The 26,067-nt window shown below is 36.9% G+C and overlaps 1 protein-coding gene across 2 annotated transcripts in view; it reads right to left on the bottom strand.

The window, feature by feature from the left end:
* LOC110151697 (phospholipid-transporting ATPase ABCA3-like) overlaps positions 1-26,067 on the bottom strand; it is a 285,960-nt gene that overhangs the window by 21,711 nt on the left and 238,182 nt on the right. For both annotated transcript variants that reach the window (XM_070460996.1, XM_070460997.1), the window contains 2 exons: positions 8,885-9,010; positions 8,466-8,660 (listed from right to left, as the gene is read on the bottom strand). In XM_070460996.1, the coding sequence (XP_070317097.1) occupies positions 8,466-8,660; positions 8,885-9,010 (321 nt within the window). The remainder of the gene's footprint in view (positions 1-8,465; positions 8,661-8,884; positions 9,011-26,067) is intronic.

Raw genomic sequence — 26,067 nt, 5'->3', positions numbered from 1 at the left:
ACACAGAACAACCCTCTTATCTTTAAAGACTTTTCTTTACAACTCTCAAGTGATTACCTCCATACCTTCAGGAGGAAGTCTTAATCCCTGAGTTCTCATCTCTGTCTTGCTTTACTGCTCTTAGTTAAAGATTACAAGATAAGTTACCAATAAAATATGCTCTCAGCATGTTCTCAGGGATTTGCTTCTCTGAGAACTCTCCCTGTGCTGTCTTTCAAAATCCTGTGTGTTTGTGAGAATTATTCAGCGTGAAATCACCGCCAGTATTCTTGGCCTTCCCTGGTGGCTCAGATATAAAGAATCTGCCTGCAATGCAGGAGACCTGGGTTTGATCCCTGGGTTGGGAAGATCCCCTGGAGGAGGGCATGGTAACTGACTCCAGTACTCTTGCCTGGAGAATCCCCATGGACAGAGAAGCCTGGCAACTAGTGGTTACCAAATGGGAGGGAGAAATCCGCTGCAGGAAATTAGGGATGTGAGATTAAGAGGTACAAACTACTACTTATAAAATAATAAGCAGCAAGGATATATTGTACAGCACAGAAAACTGTAGCCTTTTTCTTGTAATAACTTTTAATGGAGTATAGTCTGTCAAAATACTTCAACGAAAATGATCAAAGACCTAAATGTCAGACCTGAAACTATAGAATAAAACATAGGTCAGATGTTTCACAATATTTGGCAACAATTTCTTGGGCATTACACCAATTGCTCAGCAAATAAAAGAAAAAATGGACAAATTGGATTTTATAAAAAAATTTTAAATTATGTACATATAATTACACTATCAACTAAGTTAAAAGGCAACTCACTGAATGGAAAAAATATTTGAAAATCATCTATCTGATTAGGTATTAATAGCCAGGTTTTATAGAAAATATTGGAAATTCAATGAGAACTTATTCCAAAAATTGGCAAGGACTTGAATAAACATTTCTTCAAAGACTATATGTAATTGGACATTAAGTATAGAAAAATGCTGACTATCAGTGATCATTAGAGAAATATAAATTGATACTACAATGAGAAACAATTTCACATCCATCAGGATAGCAACTATTAAAAGGAGAAAATAATAGCTGCTCTCTAGAATATAGAAAATTGGACCCTGAGCCATGTTGGTGAGAATGTAATACAGTATAGCTAAAAACTACGGAAGACTTTATGGCAATTCCAAAAATAAAAATAAAAGCAGAATTAATGAGCACAGCATTTTCACATACATATGGCACAAATTACTACTACAGTGAATTCAACATGGCAATAAAAGTATTGTACACCAAGAACAAGTGGGATTTATATCTGTGATGCAAGAATAATTCACCAAACACAAAAAATGTGATGCACCAAGTTAATAAAATGAAAGGTTAAAAATCACATGATCTTTTCAAAAAATGCTGAAAAATCATTTGATAAATTCAGCATCCTGATAAATGATAAATGAAAACTCTGAAAACTTTAGTACAGAAGGAACATATTTCAACATAATAAAGCCTATATGTAACAAGCTCAAAGTTAACATTACACTCAGCAGTGAAAAACTGCAAGCTTTTCATTTAAGATCAGGTATAAGACATGGGTGCCTATTCTCAGCACTCCTATTCAACATAATATTGGAAGTCCTAGTCAGAGCAATAATCAAGACAAAGAAATAAAAAGACATCCCACTACTAGGCATATATCCTGAGGAAACTGGAATTGAAAAAGATATATGTATCCCAATATTCATTGCAGCACTATTTACAATAGTTAGGATATGGAAGCAACCTAGATGTTCATTGGCAGACAAATGGATAAAGAAGTTGTGGTACATATACCCAATGGAATATTATTCAGCTATAAAAAGGAACACATTTAAGTCAGTTTTAATGAGATGGATAAACCTGGAGCCTATTATACAGAATGAAGTAAGTCAGAAAGAGAAAGATAAATATTGTATATGAATACACACACATGTATATATGGAATATAGAAAGATGGCACGGTCAGTCCTAAATGCAGGGCAGCAAAAGAGACACAGATATAAAGAACAGACTTTTGGACTCTGAGGGAGAAGGTGAGGGTGGGATGAGTTGAGAGAATAGCATTGAAACATATGCATTACCATATGTAAAACAGATACCAGTGGGAGTTTAATGTATGACACAGGGTACCCAAAGCTGGTGCTCTGTGAAAACCTGGAGGGAATGGGGTGAGGAGCGAGGTGGGAGAGGGGTTCAAGATAGAGGGAATACATGTATGCCTATGGCTGATTCATATTGATGTATGGCAAAAACCATCACAATATTGTAATTTTCCTCCAATTAAATTAATTTTAAAAAACTTTAAAAAAGAAATAGAAGACATCGAAAGCAGAATGGAAGAAGTAAAATTGTTTCCAGAGAAGAACTTGTACATATAAACACCAAAGGAAAAGAATCTATTATAAACAATAAATGAACTCAGTGAAGTTGCAGGATACAAAATCAAAATAGCAGATCACTTCTATTTCTGTATACATGTGCTCGCTTCGGCAGCACATATGCTATTTCTATATACAAACAATGAGCTATCTAAAAAAGAAATAAAATTACCCTATTTACAATAGCATCAAGGATAATAAAATACTTAAGAATAAAATTAGCCACAGTGGTTATATTGGTTATATATTAATTTTATCTCAATAAAGCTTGTTTTAATAAAGACTAGCATCTTTCACTTAGTAATATGCATTTAAGGTCCATGTTGTCTTTTCACAGCTTGATTGCCCACTTCTTTTCAGTGCTGTATGTACTCCATTGTATGTACGTACCTCAGTGTATATATTAATGCACCTATTGAAGGACTTCTTGGTTGCTTCCAAATTTTGGTAATTATGAATAAAGCAACTATAATCATTTGTATGCAGGTTTTTGCATTGACTTAAGTTTTCAACTTCTTTGGGAAACAACCAAGGGTACAGCTTCTGGATTGTATGGTATATTTAGTTTTGCAAAAAGCTACCAAATTTTTCAAAAATCACTGTGCCATTTTCTATTTGTACCAGTAAAAAATATTTCTGTTGCTCCATAAATACACCAGCATTTGGTATCATCAGTGTTTGGTTTTGGCCATTCTGATAAGGTGTTTAGTGGTATGTCATGTTGTTTAAATTTGCATTTTCTTGATGACATAAGTTGTGGAGCTTCTTTTTTATGATTCATAAAATCCTTTTTATTTTAAAGGTATATTTTAATGTCATCTCTTTTATTTCTAATTATATAATTTTCACAAGTCTCTCTCCTATACCCCCATCTAGTTAGAAGTATAGTTAGATTGTTTATCTGATATTTATTTTCTTTTTTAATGTAGGCATTTATTAATATGAACTTCACTCTTATTACTGCTTTTGTTACACTCCTTAAGTTTTGGTATGTTGTTATTTTTTCATTTTCATATGTCATTAAATATTTCTTAAATTCCATTTTGATTTCTTCTATGACTCACTGTTCAAGGATAAATGTTTACAATATTTGTGCACTTTCTCACTTTCATGCTATTAGTGATTTCTAGTTTCATTCCATTTTAGTCAGAAAAAACAACTGACATTATTTTGATCTTTAAAAAATTGTTATAGTATGTTTTGTCACCTAACATATCATCCAAACTGGAGAATGTTCTATGTGTGTTTGGGAAGAATGTGTATCCTTCTGCTTCTGGGTTAAAATTTCTAAATAGGTCTGTTAGGTCATTTAGTTTCTAGTGTTGATCAGTTTCATTCTTTATTGATTTTCTGTCTGAATGGTTGTTTTTTTAAAATAATTAATTAATTTATTTTTTAGAGGCTAATTACTTTAAAATATTGTATTGGTTTTGTCATACACTGACATGAATCCACCATGGGTGCCGGGAGCCAACACATGAGACCCTACTGCTAAAAAGGCCATAGGGGAGAAAACCTGACGGGCAAGGCGGATCAAGTTTTCAGGGATTTCGAAAAGCTGCCCCCGGCGCTCACCTTAAAGATGATATCTGTCTTTCTGATGCCTGCCTCAATGGACTACTCCCTAATTTCTGTGACACAGGCAGAAGGCCTTCCCCAATCTCTTCCCAAATAAGAATCAATTTAGAACTTTAATCAATAAGTTTCCCAGGTGGTGGTATTTTATGAGATTATCCAGGGTGAAAGGAGTGTTTTAATTTAAACTCCTTTGCTGGTAGTTTGTTAGCCAAATGCATTTATGCCCTTGGTACTAATATGCATGATTGCTTATAATATATTAATCATAAAATAGCATAAAGAATCTGATATCCTAATCATAAAATAGTATAAAGAATCTGATTATATAAAAGCCCTAATAGACATAGAGCCTTTTTAAGGTGTAAAGGAGTCCTATTAGAAAACATAAGAAAAATTATTCTGTAGGTGGTTATTGGGTTGAGATTTGCTTGCTGTGTTTTGCTTTGAATGTGCTAAGGTAGTGTTATAGAAACCATTGTTAATATAGTTTAAGATCTAGAGAAATAAGGACTTAGCCCTAGTGTGGTAACAATGAGATGGTTGTTAATTGTCAGTCAGGAGTGCTAGGCAGAAGATGCCTCACCAAAGTCGCAGTCAGTATAGGGTAAACTTCTTAGATAAATGCAACTGACAACTTTTGCAGAAAGATTAATTTTTGTATTAACAAGAATATAATTCTACTCTGTACTATTTCCCTATGACACTGTTACCTTTCAGTTAAGGTCACCATAAAAACGGAAAATAGGTTTACAATCACCTGACCTGCATAAAATGTTAATAGCCCCAAGGCCAGAAGATAATGTGCTAAGAATTACTATAGAATTAGAAAACAAAAAAAATCCTGCTTTTCCTAAAAAACAAAATGATGTAATACTAATCCTGTGTAATCACGAGCAAGCATCTTGTACCTTGAAAACGTTCTGTGAAAGGGTATAAAACCGGTTGTCAAAAAGTAAAACACAGACTTGGCCCTATCAAGGCTAGTCTCACGTGTCTTCTCTCTCTCTCGCCGACGCTGTTCATCCTGAGGGTACCCCCTGGATCCTATGTACACATGGATGTACATGTGTTCCCCATCCTGAACCCTCCCTCCCTCCCCATCCCATCCCTCTGGGTCATCCCAGTGCACCAGCCCCAAGCACCCTGTATCATGCATCGAACCTGGACTGGCAATCCGTTTCACATATGATAATACATATGTTTCAATGTCATTCTCCCAAATCATCCCACTCTCACCCTCTCCCACAGAGTCCAAAACATTATTCTATACATCTGTGTCTCTTTTGCTGTCTCACATACCTCCTAGAATAATGGAAATAAAAGCAAAAATAAACAAACAGGATGAAACTGTGTGGGGCTGCCGGGGCTGGCAGGCGGCCCGGACCTGGGTTTCGGTTTCCCCTGAAATGGTGGGATTCCCCGCCGCCATCAGGTAACCTGGAGCCAGCCAATCAATATGCGCCCAGTAAGAAACAAAGGGAGAGCTGAAAAGTCCGCGGACGCCTAAGTTTGAACAAAAGCCCGCGAAAGTTTGTACCAATAAAATTGCTTTGCAAACATGTAACCAATCCGCTTAAGCCAGCTACTAACCGCTTATGCATACCTTATAAATTTGGGTAACCACCTCTGCTCAGGGCTTTCTGACCCTGCACCACTGCGATGGTTGCGGCAGAAGGCCCTGGCTCGAGTCAGTAATAAACTTCCCTTTTTTTGCGAGTTGCATTGTCTTGGAAGCCTTCTCTCTTCCCGCTCGGGGATTCGGACATTGGACATAACAACTGTCTGAATGTTTTATCCACTTTCTATCTTATTATTACTGCATCAGTTTCTTCTTTTAGATCTATCAATACTTGTTTATATACTTAGATGTTTTGATGTTAGATTTACATGTGTGATCATGTTGAATTGACCCTCTTTATCATTGTGTAATCTTTGTTTCTAAAAACATTTTAAATCAATGTATACTTTCTCTGATGTAAGTATAGCCACTCCTGCTTTTTTTCCTTACAATTAACATGAAATATCTTTTCCTGTGTCTTCAAATTGCCAACATCCGTTGGATCATAGAAAAAGCAAGAGTTCCGGAAAAACATCTGCTGTATTGACTACACCAAAGTCTTTGACTGTGTGGATCACAAAAAACTGTGGAAAATTCTTCAAGAGACGGGAATATCAGACCACCTCACTTGCCTCCTGAGAAATTTGAATGCAGGTCAAGAAGCAACAGGTAGAACTGGACATGGAACAATGGACTCGTTCTAAATTGGGCAAGGAGTACGTCAAAGCTGTATACTGTCACCCTACTTATATGCAGAGTACATCATGTGAGTACACACTGTCACCTTACAGCTTATATGCAGGGTTACATGCTACTTTTTGAAGAGTACATATTGCTTATATGCTTATATGTCACATACTGTTTAGATGCAGAGTACATATTGTCACTCTACTTATATGCAGAGTACATCATGTGAAATGCCAGGCTAGATGAAGCACAAGCTGGAATTAAGACTGCCAGGAGAAATATCAGTAACCTCAGATATGCAGATGACACCACCCTTATGAAAGAAAGTAAACAGCCTCTTGATGAAAGTGAAGAGAGAGAGTGAAAAAGTTGGCCTAAAGCTCAACATACAAAAAACTAAAACCATGGCATCTGGTCTCATCACTTCATGGCAAATAGATCGGGGAACAATGGAAGCAGTGACAGACTTTGGCTTCTTGGCTCCAAAATCACTGTAGATGGTGACTGCAGCCATAAAATTAAAAGAGGCTTGCACCTTGGAAGAAAAGCTATGACCAACCTAGACAGCATATTAAAAAGCAGAGACATTACTTTGCCAACAAAGGCCCATCTAGTCAAAACTATGGTTTTTCCAGTAGTCATGTGTGCATGTGAGAGTTGGACTATAAGGATAGCTGAGTGCCAAAGAATTGATGCTCTGAACTGTGGTGTTGGAGAAGACTCTTGAGAGTCTCTTGGACTGCAGGAGATCAAACCAGTCCCTCCTAAAGGAAATCAGTCCTGAATATTCATTGGAAGGACTGATGCTGAAACTGAAACTACAATACTTTGGCCACCTGATGCGAAGAACTGACTTATTGGAAAAGACCCTGATGCTGGGAAAGATTGAAGGCAGGAGAAGGGGATGACAGAGGATGAGATGGTTGGATGGCATCAACGACTCGATGGACATGAGTTTGAGCAAACTCCATGAGTTTGTGATGGACAGAGAACCCTGACAAGCTGCAGCCCATGGGGCCACAAAGAGTCTGACATGATTGAGCAACTGAATTGAACTGATGTCAATTTTAGTCAATTTATACCCTTGAATCTACAGTAAGCTTCTTGTAAATAGCACATAGTTGGATCTTTGTTATTCATCTATTCAGCCCCTCTGTTTCTTTTTTATTTTCTGTGAGTATAATGAATTTAATCCATTTAGATTTATTGATAGGGAAGGATTTACTATTGTCATTTTTAAGTGTTTTATTTAATCTTATAGTTCTTTTGTTCCTCTTTTTCTCTCTTGTCTTCCTTTTTGTTTTGTTTTCTTTTTTTGATAGATTTTGATTCATTTCTCCTTTTATGAGTGAAACATCTAAAGACATTTCTTTGTAGTTACCAAGAGGCTTTTTAAAGCTAATACCAACTTAAGTTCATTAGCATGCAATAACACTCCACTTCTATCTCTTATCTCTCCAGCCTTGCCAGGGATTCTTAGATCCTCTTAAACTTCTGTGCTTGTCTAAACCATTGTGTGTGTTAGTGGCCTTAGGAGATGAAGGTGTGGCAAGCCCTGACAGTGCCCTGAAGGCTGGGGAAATGATCCCTTGCCCATTCAGGCTCCTAGAGGACTACTAGTTCTTATGCCCTTGTTGAAACTGCCTTTTCACTCTCCACATTCCAGGGGGGTTCATGAATGCCACATCCGGTTTGCCCTCAGAACTAGGTGGTTTGAGAAACAGTCTTTTGGATGGTAGACAAAAAATTGAGGAGCTAAATGTGTGAAGCTGGGAGTTGGGAGTTCCATTCTGGTTGTAATGCACTATTTTGTGGGTGGGTTTTATGGTGCAAGTATGTCTCAGCTTATCCTACCCATCTTGATGTGGGTATTTTCTCAGTTGTGTGATATGTAGAAGTCTTTCAACTAGTTTTGGATTCATCTCAGAGGGAATGGACCCCAGTTTAACTGTTTATTTGGTGCATCCAAGGAGGGAAAGTCAAGGGTCCTATTTTACCATCTTGCTCTCCAATAGTTTTAAAGAAAATTAAAGACACTCTTAGATTCTCGTGGTAAGGCTGTTCTAATTGTCTCACCATCTCTGACCAAAATTCTCATTTCTCTCTAGAATCCATGGGCTAATTCAACAGTAGTGATATCAATGCCTACCATGATTCATGTCTATCATTTCCCACAAGTTGCTTTCTGACCTTCACCCACAAATCATGTTTCTCACACCTCAGACAGTAATGATGTCTTACCTTTAGGATATTTTTGGTGATGCTGAGGCGCTCAATGAACACATCCCCAGAGGAAGCAACCTCCTCTCCAGTCAAAATTTCGAAGGTAGTAGTTTTCCCAGCTCCATTTAATCCAAGCAACCCAAAGCACTCCTGCTTTTGGATTGTAACAGAGATATTTCTCACAGCTAAAACTATTGGATTTGAAAAATACACCTTAAAAAAATACAGAAAACATAATATAGTAAGGAATACTTATAGGTCACATACAAACAATATTTCAGACTCCCATGGACCACCTCAGATAGTTTCACAAGAGTCCTTCTATTCTCTTGAGAGAATACACATAGATTCAAAGAACCACAGTAAGCCCGTGACATTAGTGGCATACTCTTTAATAGAAATTAAACCATCATAAGTTGTTCTTTAAATAATATTACCTTTGTGAGTTCCTTAATAAGCACTGTAGCATTCAGTGACTCTTGAGAGTGCTCCAGGATTCTATTTCTTTCATTTTGTACATCTTCATCTTCAGATTCCCCAGATAATTCCTTGGATACTCTATCCTATATTTTAAAAATAAGACCATAGATATGGATGCACTTTAGACATCTGGTCGACACTGGTTGGCTTCAGGAAGGCTAAACTGAGATAATCTCAAGAATGTCAAACCAGAAGTTTTGACTCATTTCCAAATGACTTCCTGCATATCAACTCAGCTCTCACATATTTCCTACATCCAAAGTTTAAAACCTATACCATGAGCAAGTAGCAAGTTCTTAACAAAATGGTCACTTCAGAAAAAACTACAATCACAACAAAACTATTACCTATAACTAATAGTTATTTTAAAATATTTTTTATTTTTATTAAATATAAAGTTATGTTTAATAATAAATGTATACTTTATAAGATATCAGAAGAGTTGAGAGTAGGGAAAGAGCAACACTTTTCTTTCAGAGAAGAGTGGAATTCAAGGACAGACTCACATAAGAAATGTTTACAATGAATTTAAATAAAATAGGAGCTCATTAGGCAACTTATGATGAGAAAGAAAGAATAGGTAAGACATCCCACAGAGTGAAAATATGAAAGAATACTCTATGACTTGTATGTCATTCTTTTTATTTTGAAAGAATTTAGATGTACAGAAGAGCTATAAAAACAGGACAGCTCTAGTATACATTTTAACTTTGCCTAATGACATCATATAGTAATGATACATTGATAAAAACTAAGAAATTAACATTGGTTCAGTTCTATTAACTACAGATCTTACTGATGTTTAGTGCAAAATATTTTGAATGCTTTAACAATACTTTTAGTATAAGCTATTTATTTAAGCATAATATATATCTTAGTTGCTGCTATTCAGTCACCAAGTCATGTTCAACATTTTGTGACCTCATGAATGGCAGCACATCAGGCTTCCCTGTCCTTCAATATTTCACTTAATTTGCTCAAACTCATGTCCACTGAGTTAGTGATTCCATCCAACTACTTCATCTTCTGTTGCCCACTTTCCCTCCTGACTTTAATATTTCCCAGCATCAGGGTGTTTTCCAATCAACTGGCTCTTCACATCAGATGGCCAAAGTATTGGAGCTTCAGCTTCAGCATTGGTTCTTTCAGTGAATTTTCAGGATTGATTTCTTTAGGATTAACTGGTTTGATCTCCTTGCTGTCCAAGGGATATTCAAATGTCTTCTCCAGCACCATCGTTCAAAAGCATCAGTTCTCTGGTGCTCAGCTTTCCTTTCTTTATGGTTCAGCTTTCACATCTGTACATGACTACTGGAAAAACCATAACCTTGACTACGTGGACCTTTATAGGCAAAGTGATGTCTCTGCTTTTTAATATGCCTGTCTAGGTTTGTCATAGCTTTGCTTTCAAGGAGCATGGCTGCATTCAGTTTTCAGTGATTTTGGAGACTAACAAAATTAAGTCACTGTTTCCATTGTTTCCCCATCTATTTGCCATGAAGTGATGGGACCAGATGCCATGATATCAGTTTTCTGAATGTTGAGATTTAAGCCAGCTCTTAATATTAAAAAGACTTAGTTCCTCTTCGCTTTCTGCCATTAGAATGGTATCATTTGCATATCTGAGGTTGTTAATGTTTCTCTTGGCAATCTTGATTCCAGCTTGTGATTCTGGCCTGATATTTCACATGATGTACTCTGCATATAACCTAAATAAGCAGGATGGCAATATACAGCCTTGATGTACTCCTTTCTTAATGTTGAACCAGTCCATTTTTCAATGTCTTGTTCTAACTGTGCTTCTTGACCGGCATACAGGTTTCTTAGGAGGCAAGTAAGGTGGTCTGGTATTCCCATCTCTGTAAGTATTTTCCATAGTTTGTTGTGATTCACATAGTCAAAGGCTTTAGCATAGTCAATGAAGCAGAAGTAGATGTTTTTCTGAAATTCTCTTGTTTTTTCTATGATCCAATGGATGTTGGCAATTTGGTCTCTGGTTCTTCTGCCTTTCCTAAATTCAACTTGCATATCTAGAAGTTCTCGGCTAAAATAGTGTTGAAGCCTAGCTTGAATTATTTTGAGCATTATCTTAATAGCATGTAAAATTAGTGCACTTGTGTGATAGTTTGAACATTCTTTGGCATTTCCCTTATTTGGAGTTGGAATGAAACTGATCTTTTTCAGTCATCAGAGTGTTCCAAACTTGCTGACATATTGCTGAAACTTTAAGAGTGTCATCTTGTAGGAATTGAACTAACTCAGCTGGAATTCCATCACCTCCATTAGCTTTGTTCCTAGTAATTCTTCCTAGGACCAATTGATTTCACACTTTGGGAAATCTGACTCTAAGTGAGTGATCACATCATAGTGTTATGTGGGTCATTAAGAACTTTTTTGGACAGTTCTTCAGTGTATTCTTGCAATCTCCTGTTAATCTCTTCAACCTCTGTTAGGTCCTTACTGTTTCTGTCTTGTATTGTGCCAATCCTTACATGAAATGTTCCCTTGGTGTCTCTAATTTTCTTGAAGAGCTCTCTAGTCTTTCCCATTCAATTGTTTTCCTTCATTTCTGTACATTATTTACTTAAGAAGGCTTTCTTATCTCTCCATGCTATTCTCTGGAATTCTGCATTCAGTTGGTTATCTTTCCCTTTCTCCTCACTTCTTTTCTCAGCTACTTGTAAGGCCTCTTCATGCAATCACTTTGCCTTCTTGCATTTCTTTTTCTTGGGGTTGATTTTGGTCATTAGCTCCTATACAATGTTATGAACCCCTGTCCATAGTTCTTCAGGCACTCTATCAAACCTAATCCTTTGAATCTATTTGTTTCTTACACTGTATAATTGTAAGGGATTTGGTTTAGGTTATACCTGAAGGGCCTAGTGGTTTTCCTTACTTTCTTCAATTTAAGTGTGAATTTTGCAATACAGAGTTCATGATCTGAGCCACAGTCAGCTCCTAGTCTTGTTTTTGCTCACTATATAGAGCTTTTCCATCTTTGGCTGCAAAAAATATAATCAATCTGATTTCAGTATTGACCATATGGGTGATGTCCATGTGTGGTCATCTCTTGTGCTGTTTAAAGAGTGTTTGCTATGACCAGTATGCTCTCTTGGCAAAACTCTGATAGCCTTTTCCTTGCTTTATTTTGTACTCCAAGGCTAAATTTGCCTGCCTGTGATTCTATATATCACTTGACTTCCTACTTTTGCATTCCAATCCCCTGTGGTGACAAAGACATGCTTTTTGGTCTTAGTTCTATTACATCTTGTAGGTCTTCATAGAACTGTTTGACTTCACCTTTATCATTGCTATTTGTTGGGATGTAGACTTGGATTACTGTGAATTTGAGTGGTTTGTCTTGAAAATGAACAAAGATCATTCTGTCATTTTTGAGATTGCACCCAAGTACTGAATATCAGACTCTTTTGTTGACTCGGGGCTACTCCATTTCCTCTAAGGGATTCTTGTTCACAATAGTAGATATAATGGTCATCTAAATTAAATTCACCCATTCCCACCCATTTTATTTCACTGATTCCTAAAATGTTAATGTTCACTCTTGCCAACACCTGTTTGACCAACTTTCAATTTACCTTGATTTATGGACCTAACATTCCAGGTTCCTACACGATATTGTTCTTTACAGCATTGGACTTTACTTGCACCACCAGACACACCCACAACTAGGGGTTATTTCTGCTTTGGCTCAGCCTCTTCATTCTTTTTTGAGTATTTCTCTTGGACACCTACTGATCTGGGGGCCTCATCTTCCGGTTTCACATCTTTCTGCCCTTTCATACTGTTCATGGGATTCTCAAGGCAAGAATACTGCAATGGTTTGCCATTCCTTTTTCCAGTGGACTATATTTTGTCAGAACATATATCTAGATATGTATATAAGTCATAAATCAACATCTTAATAAGTTTTATTGTAACCAGTCTCAATAAAGTAAACAGAACATTACCCCTCAATAACAAGAAATATGACACATAACTCACTATGTATTGTTATACATTAGTTTTGTTTTATATAAATGAAATTCTACTTTACGTATTCTTTTACATCTGACTTATTTGGTGGCAATTTGTATCAGAGATTATTCTATGCTGTTGCATAAGTTATAGGCTCTTCCTTCTGATTGCTATATTCTATTGTGTGAATAGACATTTTAAAATCCATTATGCTATTGAGAGACATGTGGTTTGCTTCCCTCTTAAACTTTGTCTTATATAAATAATGTTTTGTGCACATTCTTTCAAATGTCTTTCAGTGTACATGACTATGTCTCTCTGTTGGATTTATACTTAGAAGGGAAGCTTGTAGGACTTAGTTATGCACACTTCATATGCATATAAAATAATGTTTTTTTTTAAAGCATAGTTATAAAACATTATATTAGCTTCCTTTTAGCTTCACATTAGCTACAAGGGAAGCCCCCTACAACATAGTAATTTCACGTTAATATACACTACAAATTAATCACCACAACATCTAGTAACCATCTGTCATCATACAAAGTATTTGGAATACTATTGACAGTATTCACAATAGTGTACATTATGAACTATGACATTTATTTTAAACTGGAATTTTGTATCTCAATCTTTTTGTCTTTGTCTTTTTCTCTGAACCCTGCCATGCAATGATCACCATTGCCTCTTGTGGTCACCAATTTGTTCTCTGCCTCTATGAGTCTGTTTCTGTTGTGTTGAGTCTCTGTCATTTGGTTTTATAGACTCCAGATATAAGTATATTGTTTAGTCACTAATTTGTGTCTGACTTTTTGTGATCTACTGACTGTATCATGCCAGGTTCCTCTGTCCTTGGGATTTTCCAGGCAATAATATTGGAGTGGGTTGCCATTTCCTTTGCCAGGGCATCATCCTGACCCAGGGACAAAACCTGCATCTCCTACCTTGGCAGGAAGGCTCTTTACTACTGATCCACCATGGAACCCCACATATAAGTGAGGTCATAGTAATTGTCTCCATCATAAGCTGCAATCAACAGGAGAAATATCAACAACTTCAAATATGCAGTTGATGCCACTCTAATAGGAGAGTGAAGAGAAACTAAAGAACTTCTTGATGAGGGTGCAACAGGAGAATGAAAAAGCTGACTTGAAACTCAACATCAAAAATTTAAGATTATGGCATTCAGTCCCACCACTTCATGGCAAATAGACGGGGATAAAGTGGAAGCAGTGACCAATTTTCTTTCCTTAGATTCCAAAATCACTGCAGATGCTGACTATAGCCATGAAATTAAAAGATGCTTGCTCCCTGGAAGAAAAGCTGTGACAAACCGAGACAGCATATTAAAAAGCAGAGACATTACTTTGCTGATGAAGATCCATATAGTCAAAGCCATGGTTTTCTCTTGAGAGTCCCTTGAACTGCAAGAGCTCAAACCAGTCAATTCTAAAGGTAATAAGGTAATAAACCCTGAATATTCATTTGAAAGACTGATGCTAAAGCTGAAGCTCCAATATTTTGGCTACGTGATATGGAAAGTCAATTCATTGGAAAAGACTGATGTTGGGAAAGATTGGAGGCAAAGGTTCTCCTTTTTGTGATTTACTGACTGTATCATGCCATGCTTCTCTGTCTGGCTCCTCTTGTCAGGGGTAGCAGAGGGTAAAATGTTTACATAGCATCACTAACTCAATAGACATGAATTTGAGCACACTCCAGGAGAGAGTGGATTATGGAGGAGCCTGGAGTGCTATAGTCTTTGCAGTCACAGAGTCAGACATGACTTAGTGACTCAACAACATTGACAATCTGACACTTCACTTAGCATAATAACCTCTAGGACTATCTACCTTGCTATAAATAGGACACTTTCATTCCTTTTTTATGGCTGAGTAATACATTGTGTGTGTGTGTGTGTGTGTGTGTGTGTGTGTGTGTGTATTAAGTCACTTCAATTGTGTCAGACTCTTTGCGTCCCTATGGATTGTAGCCTGCCAGGTTCCTCTGTCCAAGGGATTCTCCAGGCAAGAATACTGGAATACGTTATCCTCCTCAAGGGGATCTTCCTTACCTAAGTATTGAACTAGCATCTTTTATGTCTCTTGCATTGGTATGCAGGCTCTTTGCCACTAGCGTGGCCTGGGAAGACATATGTACATGTATATCATATCTTTTATCCATTCATTTATAGATGGACACTTAGACGACTTCTAAATCTTGGCTATTATAAATAATGCAGCAGTGAACATAGTGGTGCATGCATGTTTCAGAATTAGTGCTTTCATTTCCTTCAGATAAATATTTGAAAGTGGAATTGCTGGATCATATGGTAAGTCTATTTTTAATTTTTTGAGGAACTTCTATACTGTTTTCTATACTGACTGTACCAATTTACATTCCCACCAACAGTGGACCTGAGGGTTCCCTTTCTCCATATCATCACTTGCCAATCTAACTGGTATGAGGTGATATTGCTATGTGATTTTGGTTTGCATTTCCCTGAAAATTAGTGATGTTGAGCATCGTTTTACATTTCTGCTGGCCATCTTAATCTGTTAGTTCATTATTATAATGTATAGAAATGCATCAGATTTTTGTGTATTCATCTTTATCCTGCAACTTTACTGAATTCACTTATTAGTTATGACAGTTTTTGGTCTATTATAGTTTTAATAGTGTTTTGGATTTTCTGTATATAGAGTAGCATATGTAGAGTTAGTTTCTGTGGATACTAACAGTTTCACATTTCCCTTCCCTTCTCTTTCTTGTCTGATTGTTGTGGCTAGGACTTCCAATACTGTGTTAAATACAAGAAGTGAGAGTGGACATCCTTTTCTTCTTCCTGATTTTTGAGGAAAAGCTTTCAGTGTTTCATTATTGAGTTTGATATTAGCTGTGTGTTTATCATAAAATGCATTTATTATTTGAGATATGTCTCCTTTATACCCACTTTTTTGAGTGTTTTTATCATAAATAGATATTGGATTTTGTCAAATGACTCTTCTGCATTTATTGAAGTGATCATAGGCCTTCTATCCATAGTTTTGTTAACATGTGCATAATATGGATTGATCTGCAGATACTGAACAAATGAATGATGGGTCATTCATTCATTCAATGAGTAATGAGCCATCCAAATTCATCATTCATTCTTACACATGAAGGATCATGTGTAAAATCCTTTCTATTTTTTAATTTTTTATTTTATTTTTTCCATTTATTTTTATTAGTTGGAGGCTAATTACTTTACAATATTGTAGTGGGTTTTGTCATACATTGACATGAATAAGCCATGGATTCACATGTATTCCCCATCCCGATCCCCCCTCCCACCTCCCTCTCTACTTGCTCCCTCTGGGTCTTCCTAGTGCAGCAGGCCCGAGCACTTGTCTCATGCATCCAACCTGGGCTGGTGATCTGTTTCACTCTAGATAATATACATGTTTCGATGCTGTTCTCTCAAACATCCCACCCTTGCCTTCTCCCACAGAGTCCAAAAGTCTGTTCTGTACATCTGTGTCTCTTTTTCTGTTTTGCATATAGGGTATCATTACCATCTTTCTAAATCCCATATATATGTGTTAGTATGCTGTAATGGTCTTTATCTTTCTGGCTTACTTCACTCTGTATAATGGGCTCCAGTTTCATCCATCTCATTAGAACTGATTCAAATGAATTCATTTTAATGGCTGAGTAATATTCCATGGTGTATATGCACCACAGCTTCCTTATCCATTCGTCTGCTGATGGGCATCTAGGTTGCTTCCATGTCCTGGCTATTATAAACAGTGCTGCGATGAACATTGGGGTGCACGTGTCTCTTTCAGATCTGGTTTCCTCGGTGTGTATGCCCAGAAGTGGGATTGCTGGGTCATATGGCAATTCTATTTCCAGTTTTTTAAGAAATCTCCACACTGTTCTCCATAGTGGCTGTACTAGTTTGCATTCCCACCAACAGTGTAAGAGGGTTCCCTTTTCTCCACACCCTCTCCAGCATTTATTGCTTGTAGACTTTTGGATAGCAGCCATCCTGACTGGCGTGTAATGGTACCTCATTGTGGTTTTGATTTGCATTTCTCTGATAATGAGCGATATTGAGCATCTTTTCATATGTTTGTTAGCCATCTGTATGTCTTCTTCGGAGAAATGTCTGTTTAGTTCTTTGGCTCATTTTTTGATTGGGTCATTTATTTTTCTGGAATTGAGCTAGAGGAGTTGCTTGTATATTTTTGAGATTAATCCTTTGTCTGTTGCTTCGTTTGCTATTATTTTCTCCCAATCTGAGGGCTGTCTTCTCACCTTGCTTATAGTTTCCTTAGTTGTGCAAAAGCGTTTAAGTTTAATTAGGTCCCATTTGTTTATTTTTGCTTTTATTTCCAATATTCTGGGAGGTGGGTCATAGAGGATCCTGCTGTGATTTATGTCAGAGAGTGTTTTGCCTATGTTCTCCTCTAGGAGTTTTATAGTTTCTGGTCTTACATTTAGATCTTTAATCCATTTTGAGTTTATTTTTGTGTATGGTGTTAGAAAGTGTTCTAGTTCCATTCTTTAACAAGTGGTTGACCAGTTTTCCCAGCACCACTTGTTAAAGAGGTTGTCTTTTTTCCATTGTATATCCTTGCCTCCTTTGTTGAAGATAAGGTGTCCATAGGTTCATGGATTTATCTCTGGGCTTTCTATTCTGTTCCATTGATCTATGTTTCTGTCTTTGTGCCAGTACCATACTGTCTTGATGACTGTGGCTTTGTAGTATAGTCTGAAGTCAGGCAGGTTGATTCCTTCAGTTCCATTCTTCTTTCTCAAGATTGCTTTGGCTATTCGAGGTTTTTTGTATTTCCATGCAAATTGTGAAATTATTTGTTCTAGTTGTGAGAAATACCATTGGTAGCTTGATAGGGATTGCATTGAATCTATAGATTGCTTTGGGTAGTATAGCCATTTTGACAATATTGATTCTTCCAATCCATGAACACGGTATATTTCTCCATCTGTTTGTGTCCTCTTTGATTTCTTTCTTCAGTGTTTTATAGTTTTCTATGTATAGGTCTTTTGTATCTTTAGGTAGACATACTCCTAAGTATTTTATTCTTTTTGTTGCAATGGTGAATGGTATTGTTTCCTTAATTTCTCTTTCTGTTTTCTCATTGTTAGTGTATAGGAATGCAAGGGATTTCTGTGTGTTAATTTTATATCCTGCAACTTTACTATATTCATTGATTAGCTCTAGTAATTTTCTGGTAGACTCTTTAGGGTTTTCTATGTAGAGGATCATGTCATCTGCAAACAGCGAGAATTTCACTTCTTCTTTTCCTATCTGGATTCCTTTTACTTCTTTTTCTGCTCTGTAAAATCCTTTCAATGCATTGTTGAATTCAGTTTTGCTAATATTTTGTTGAGGATTTTTGTATCTATATTCTTCAGGGATATTGGCCTGGCATTTCTTTTTTGTAGTGGTTTTGCTTTCGCTATCAGGGGAATACTGGCCTCATGGATTATGTTTGGAAGTATTCTTTTCAATTATTTGGACTAGTTTGAGAATAATAGATATTAACTTTTCTTTAAATATTTGGTAGAATTCACCTGTGATTCCCTCTAGTTTTTAGACTTTAGTTTATTAGGAGTATTTTGAATAGTGATTTGATTTCATTACTAGTGTTGATCTGTTAACATTTTATGTATCTTCCTGATTGAGTCTTGGGAGATGGTGTGTTTCTAGAAATTTATCTTTCTTAAAAGTTGTCCAATTTGCTGCTATGTAATTGTTCATAGTAAAGTCATGAACCTTTGTATCTGTAGTGTCAGTTGTAAGTCTTCTTTTATTTATGATTTCATTTGGACTTTATCTCTCTGTTTTTAAAAATGAAGCTGGCTAAATGTTTACCATTTTTGTTTATCTTTTCAAAGGACCAGCTTCTAGTTTCATTGATTTCTACTTTTTTAAAGTTTCTATTTATTTTGACTCTGATCTTTATTATTTCATTTCTTCTACTAACTTGGGGCTGCATTTGTTCTTTTTCTGGTTCTTTTAGGTGTGAGGTGAGATTGTTTACTTCAGATTTTTCTTGTTTACTGACATAGGCATATATTACTAAAAAGTTTCTTAGAACTGCTTTTGCTGCAATCCATATATTTGGGAGCATTGTGTTTCCATTTTCATTTTATTTCATCTTTGATATCTTCACTGATCCATTGGATGTCTAGTAACATATTGGTTAGCTACTACATGCTTGTGGTTTTTATAATTTTCTTATTGTAATTCATTTTAATTTTCATACTAGAGTGGTCAGAAAAGATGCTTGACATGATTTCAGTCTTCTTAAATTCACTGAGATTTGTTTTGTGGCCTAACGTGAGAAAGTCCTATGTGCACCTGAAAAGAAGGGGAATTCTGTTGGGGTGGAATATTTCACATATATCTGTTAAATCAACCTGATCTAGGCTGTCTTTTAAGTATTTGTTGTTGTTCAGTTGCTCAGTTGTGTCTGACACTTTGCAACCCCATGGACAGCAGCATGCCAGGCTCCTTGTCCACCATCTCTTGGAGCTTGCTCAAACTCATGTCCACTGAGTTGGTGATGCCATCTAACCATCTCATCCTCTTTTGTCCTCTTCTCCCCCGCATTCTATCTTTCCCAGCATCAAGGTCTTTCCCAGTGAGTCGGACCTTTTCATCAGGTGGCCAAAGTATTGGAGCTTCAGCTTCAGTCCTTTCAATGAATATTAAGGGTTGATTTTCTTTAGGTTTGATCTCCTCACAGACCAAGGGACTCTCAAGAGTCTTCTCCAACACCACAGTTTATTTATTTATTTTTCCATTTATTTATATTAGTTGGAGGCTAATTACTTTACAATGTGGTAGTGGTTTTTGCCATACACTGATATGACTCAGCCATGGATTTACATGTGTTCCCCATCCTGAACCCTGCTCCCACCTCCCTCCCTATTCCGTCCCTCTGGGTCATCCTAGTGCCCCAGCCCTGAGCACTTGTCTCATGCATCAAACCTGGACTGGCAATCTGTTTCACAACTGATAATACACATGTTTCAATGCTATTCTGTCAGATCATCCCCCCCCTCACCTCCCACAGAGTCCAAAAGTCTGTTCTATATACCTGTGACTCTTTTTCTGCCTTGCATATAGGGTTATCATTACCATCTTTCTAAATTTCACTTATATGTGTTAGTATACTGTATTGGTGTTTTACTTTCTGGCTTACTTCACTCTGTATAATGGGCTCCAGTTTCATCCACCTCATTAGAACTGATTCAAATATATTCTTTTTAATGGCTGAGTAATATTCTATTGTGTATATGTACCACAGCTTTCTTATCCATTCGTCTGCTGATGGGCATCTAGGTTGCTTCCATGCCTTGGCTATTGTAAACAGTGCTGTGATGAACATTGGGGTACACATATCTCTTTCAGTTCTGGTTTCTTCAGTGTGTATGCCCAGCAGCGGGATTGCTGAGTCATATGGCAATTCTATTTCCAGTTTTTTAAGGAATCTCCACACTGTTCTCCATAGTGGCTGTACTAATTTGCATCCCCACCAACAGTGTAAGAGGGTTCCCTTTTCTCCACACCCTCTCCAGCATTTATTGCTTGTAGACTTTTGGATAGCAGCCGTTCTGACTGGTGTGAAATGGTACCTCATTGTGGTTTTGTTGCATTTCTCTAATAATAAGTGATTTTGAGCATGTGTTTGTTAGCCATCTGTATGTCTTCTTTGGAGAAATGTCTGTTTAGTTCTTTGGCTCATTTTTTGATTGGGTCATTTATTTTTCTGGAATTGAGCTGTAGGACTTGTTTGTATATTTTTGAGATTAATTCTTTGTCTGTTGCTTCGTTTGCTATTATCTTCTCCCATTCTGAAGGCTGCCTTTTCACCTTGCTTATAGTTTCCTTTGTTGTGCAAAAGCTTTTAAGTTCAATTAGGTCCCATTTGTTTATTTTTGCTTTTATTTCCAAACTCTGGGAGGTGGGTCATAGAGGATCCTGCTGTGATTTATATCGGAGAGTGTTTTGTCTATGTTCTCCTCTAGGAGTTTTATAGTTTATGGTCTTACATTAGATTTTTAATCCATTTTGAGTTTATTTTTGTGTTTGGTGTTAGAAAGTGTTCTAGTTTCATTCTTTAACAAGTGGTTGACCAGTTTTCCCAGCACCACTTGTTAAAGAGATTGTCTTTTCTCCATTGTATATTCTTGCCTCCTTTGTCGAAGATAAAAGTGTCCATAGGTTCGTGGATTTATCTCTGGGCTTTCTATTTTGTTCCATTGATCTATATTTCTGTCTTTGTGCCAGTACCATACTGTCTTGATGACTGTGGCTTTGTAGTATAGTCTGAAGTCAGGCAGGTTGATTCCTCCAGTTCCATTCTTTTCTCAAGATTGCTTTGGCTATTCGAGGTTTTTTGTATTTCCATACAAATTGTGAAATTATTTGTTCTAGTTCTGTGAAGAATACCGTTGGTAGCTTGATAGGGATTGCATTGCATCTATAGATTGCTTTGAACACCACACCTTAAAAACATCAATTCTTTGGCATTCAATCTTCCTGATGGCCCAACTCGTACATCTGTACATGACTACTGGAAAAACCATAACTTTGACTGTAGAGACTTTTGTCAGCAACGTAATGTCTCTGCTCTTAAATACACTGTATAGGTTTGTCATAGCTTATTTTCCAAGGATCAAACGTCTTTTAATTTCATGGCTGCAGTCACCATCTGCAGTGATTTTTGAGCTCAACAAAATAAAGTCTATCACTGTTTCCATTGTTTCCCCATCTATTTGCCATGAAGTAATAGGACCAGATGCCATGATGTTAGTTTTTTGAATGCTGACTTTTAAGCCAGCTTTTTCACTCTCCTTTTTCACATTCATCAAGAGGCTCTTTAGTTCATCTTCACTTTCTGCCGTAAGGGTGGTGTCATCTGCATATCTGAAGTTACTGATATTCTTCCTGGCAAACTTGATTCCAGCTTGTGCTTCATCCAGTCTGGCATTTCGCTTGATGTATTCTGCATATAAGTTAAATAAGCAGGGTGACAATATACAGTCTTGACATATTCCTTTTCCAATTTTGAGTTAGACTTCTGTTCCATGTCCAGTTCTAACTTTTGCTTCTTGACCTGATACGGGTTTCTCAGGAGGCAGGTAAGGTGGGCTGGTATTCCCATATTTTTGAGAATTTTCCAGTTTGTAGTGACCCACATAGTCAAAGGCTTTAGCATAGTCAACGAAGCAGTAGTAGATGTTTTTCTGGAATTCTCTTGCTTTTTCTATGATCCAGCAGATGTTGGCAGTTTGGTCTTTGATTCCTCTGCCTTTTCTAAATCCAGCTTGTACACCTGGAAATTTTAGGTTTACATATTGTTGAAGCCTAGCTTGGAGGGTTTTGAGCATGAAGTTGCTAGCACATGAAATGAGTGCACTTCTGTAGTTGAACATTCTTTGGCATCGCCCAACTTCTGCTTCTGTTAGGCCCACACCATTTCTGTCTTATTGTGCCCTTCTTTGCATGAAATTGCCCTTGGTATCTGTCATATTCTTGAAGAGATGTCTAGTCTTTCACATTCTATTGTTTTCCTCTATTTCTTTGCATTGTTCACTTAGGAAGGCTTTCTTATCTCTCATATCCATTCTTTGGAAATCTGGATTCAGTTGGGTATATCTTTTCTTTCCTCTTTGCCTTTCACTTCTCTTCTTTTCTCAGCTATTTGTAAGGCCTCCTCAGATAACCATTTTGCCGTGTTGAATTTCTTTTTCTTGGGGGTGGTTTTGATCACTGCCTCTTGAACAACATTACGAAACTCCATCCATAGTTCTCCAGGCACTGTATCAGATCTAATCCCTTGAATCTATTTGTCACTTACACTGTATAATTGTAAGGAATTTAGTTTAGGTCATACCTAAAGGGCCTAGTGGCTTTCCCTACTTTCTTTAATTTGGTGTGAACTTTGTAATAAAGAGTTCATGATCTGAGCCATAGTCTGCTCCTGGTCTTGTTTTTGCTGACTGTATAGAGCTTCTCCATCTTTGGCAGCAAAGAATACAATCAATCTGATTTCAGTATTGACCAGATGGGTGATGTCCACGTGTAGTCATCTCTTGTGTTGTTGGAAGAGAATGTTTGCTATGACCAGTGTGCGCTCTTGGCACTCTCATAGCCTTTTCCCTGCTTCATTTTGTACTCCAAGGCCAAACTTGCCTGTTGTTTAAGTATTGTGTTGGCCAAAAATTTCATTCATGTTTTTCCATAAGATGCTATGGGAAAACCCAAAGGAACATTTTTGACCAACCTAATAGAATGTTTTCTCTTTCTGGATGGTCTATGTATTAAAACAAGTCCTCTTCTAGTTTTATACAACTGGCACTATCTTGCTTTATACTTGTATTCCTTTGTTAGGTACATAGATATTTGCAAGTGTTATATCTTTTTATTGTATTTATCACTCTATAATTATGCCATGACCCTTTCATCTCAGTACAGTGTTTGTTTTAAAGTAAAATTTAAAAATATATAATCATTGCTACCACAGCTTTCTTTTCATTTGTGTGGGAAATCTTTTCCATCAATTCTCTTTCAGTATGTCTACCTCTGAAGTAAGTCTTCGAGGGTTGCATACACATGGGCCTTTAAAAAAATATCCAGTCAACTACTCTGTGTCTTTTGATTGTAATATTTATTCCATTTACATTCAAAGTAATTATTGGTAGTATTTACTTATTGCTGTTTTGTTAGTTGTTTTCTGTTTAGTTCTCTGATTCTTTCTTCTTCTCTTTCCTTGTAACTTAATGAAGTTCTTTAGTGCTATGTTTATATTTCTTCTTTTTAAATTTTGTGTATCTATTACAGCTTTTTGTTTGTGTTTACCATGAGGTTTGTATTTAAGAACCTATGTATATAGCAGCCTAAGTTGATGATCACTTGAGTTCAAACATGTTTTCAAAGTACAATCATGTCCCACATTTTATGTTTTTGATGTCACATTTTGCATCTTTTAATTTTGTATATTGCATAATTAATTGTTTTAGATACTATTTTACTACTTTTGTCTTTTAACATTCATGCTATTGTTATAGGTGGTTGATCCACTGTCTTTACTATATGTTTTATTTTACTAGTGACATTTTTCCTTTCATAATTTTCCTTTTCTAGTTATGGCATTTTCTGTTTTTTTCTACCTAAAGAAGTCTCTTTACTATTTCTTGTAAGGCTAGTTTAGTGGTGATAAACTCCTTTAACTTTTGCTTCTTTGGGAAACTCTCTCTCCTTGAATTCTGGATGAATCCTTGCCAGGTAGAGTATTATTGGTTATTTTTTTCTTTCAGTACTTTGAATATATGGCATCAGTCTCTACCTACCTGTAAAGATTCTGCTGAAAAATCAGTTGATAATCTTACGCTGGTTCCTTTGCATGTAACTAGTTCCCCCCCCCCTTGCTGCTTTTAAGACTCTTTTATTTTAATTTTTGTTATTTTAAGTAAAATGTATTTTGGCATGAATGTCTTTCAGTTCATCTTGTTTGGGACTCTGTGATTCTTGCGCTTGGATGTCTGTTTCCTTCAATAATTTAGAAACATTTTCAGCCATTATTTCTTCAGATAGAGTTTTTGCCCTCTAATTCTTCTCCTGTAATCCCTATAATGCAAATGTTATTATGCTTAATATTTTCTCAGAGGTCCCTTAAACTGTTTTCAATTTTTAAAAAGTTCATTATTCTTTTTGCCATTCCAATGAGGTGATTTCTACTACCCTGTCTTCTAGATTGCTAATCCATTCTTCTGCATCCTCTAATGTGCTGTTAAGTTACTCAAGTGTATTTTCATTTGTTACTGTATCCTGAAGTTCTGACTGCTTCTTTTTTATATTTTCTAACTCTTTGTTGAAGTTTACTGACTTCATCCATTCCTCTGAGTTTAATGAGGATTTTTATGACTATTTCTTTGAATTCTTTATCTAATAATTGTTTATTTTTGTTTCACCTAGTTCTTTTTATGAGGATTTTTCCTCGCTCTTTTATTGCTTTTGTTTTATGAGGTTTTGCCATGTTGGCTCTGCATTTTGCCTCACTCTCTGTTTGTTTCTATGTATTGGGTATATCAGGTTTAGCTCTAGGTCTTGAAAGAGTGGTGTTGTGTAGACCACTGGTGTCCAGTGAATCCCAGTGGAACAACTTCCCCTGGTCATCAGAGCCAGATGCTGTAGGGGTGCCTTCCTGTTGTGATTGGGTTGCAATTCCTGCAGGCATGCTGCATGGCTTGGTAGCTGCTGCAATGCCCTTGCAGACTGGTTGGTCCCCATCCCAACTGTCTGAAACCTGGTCACAACTACTGTAGGTGTATGGCTGGTTGTGAGGCCCAGCTGTGATCATTGTAGGTTTGCTGGTGTGTAGGGCTGGCCTCCAGGAAAGGGAGATGGTTTGGAGGGGTGCCAGCTGAGGTGGAATGAGAGCCACTTTAAGGACTGAGCAGGGGAACAGGATTGGGCGGGGCTGGTACTTAGCATAAGGCTGGAGTGTGGCACACAATGTTAGTTATATATCTGGAGAATTACAGAAATGATCCCCACCAACAGTGGATCAGCTAGGTAGAAGGAGACTAAAAATATATGACATCCACTAGCACTTCTGTTCTTTGAGATAGTTCCACCAGATCCTACCCTTCTGGCATATGCCCTAAAATTAATCAATTGATTTCCTTCTTATATGATCCAGGTGCTTTGCAAGTCCTCAAGCTGGGACATGGAGAAAGTTGAGTTTGTATACAAGCTCTTCACAAGGGGAGTTTTGATTTCCCACAGCCAACTGGTTCTCCTGATTATAAACCCCACCAATTCTCAAAGCCAGACATTATGGGGACTTTTCTTCCCAGTGCAGGACTTTTGGGCTGGTGAGCCTGATGTGGAACTTGAATCCCTCCCTCCTTGAATATTACTTCGTGGGGTAATATTCCTCCCATGAGTTCTGGCTAGCCCACATCTCTGCCCCCCTACCCATCTTGATGTGGCCTTTTCGATATATCCTTAACTATATGAATTTTGTTCTGCTAGTCTTTAGGTTATTATTGGAGACAGTTTTAGTTGTGGTTTTGGCATTTCTCTGGGAACAAGTAAACTCCTATTCTGCTATCTTTATCTGACTCCTGAAGATAATGC

Source organism: Odocoileus virginianus, chromosome 33 (assembly GCF_023699985.2).
Source record: "Odocoileus virginianus isolate 20LAN1187 ecotype Illinois chromosome 33, Ovbor_1.2, whole genome shotgun sequence".
Classification (NCBI taxonomy): Eukaryota; Metazoa; Chordata; class Mammalia; order Artiodactyla; family Cervidae; genus Odocoileus; species Odocoileus virginianus.
Note: the sequence above shows the minus strand (reverse complement) of the source record. Positions and strands in the feature narration are given on the sequence as shown.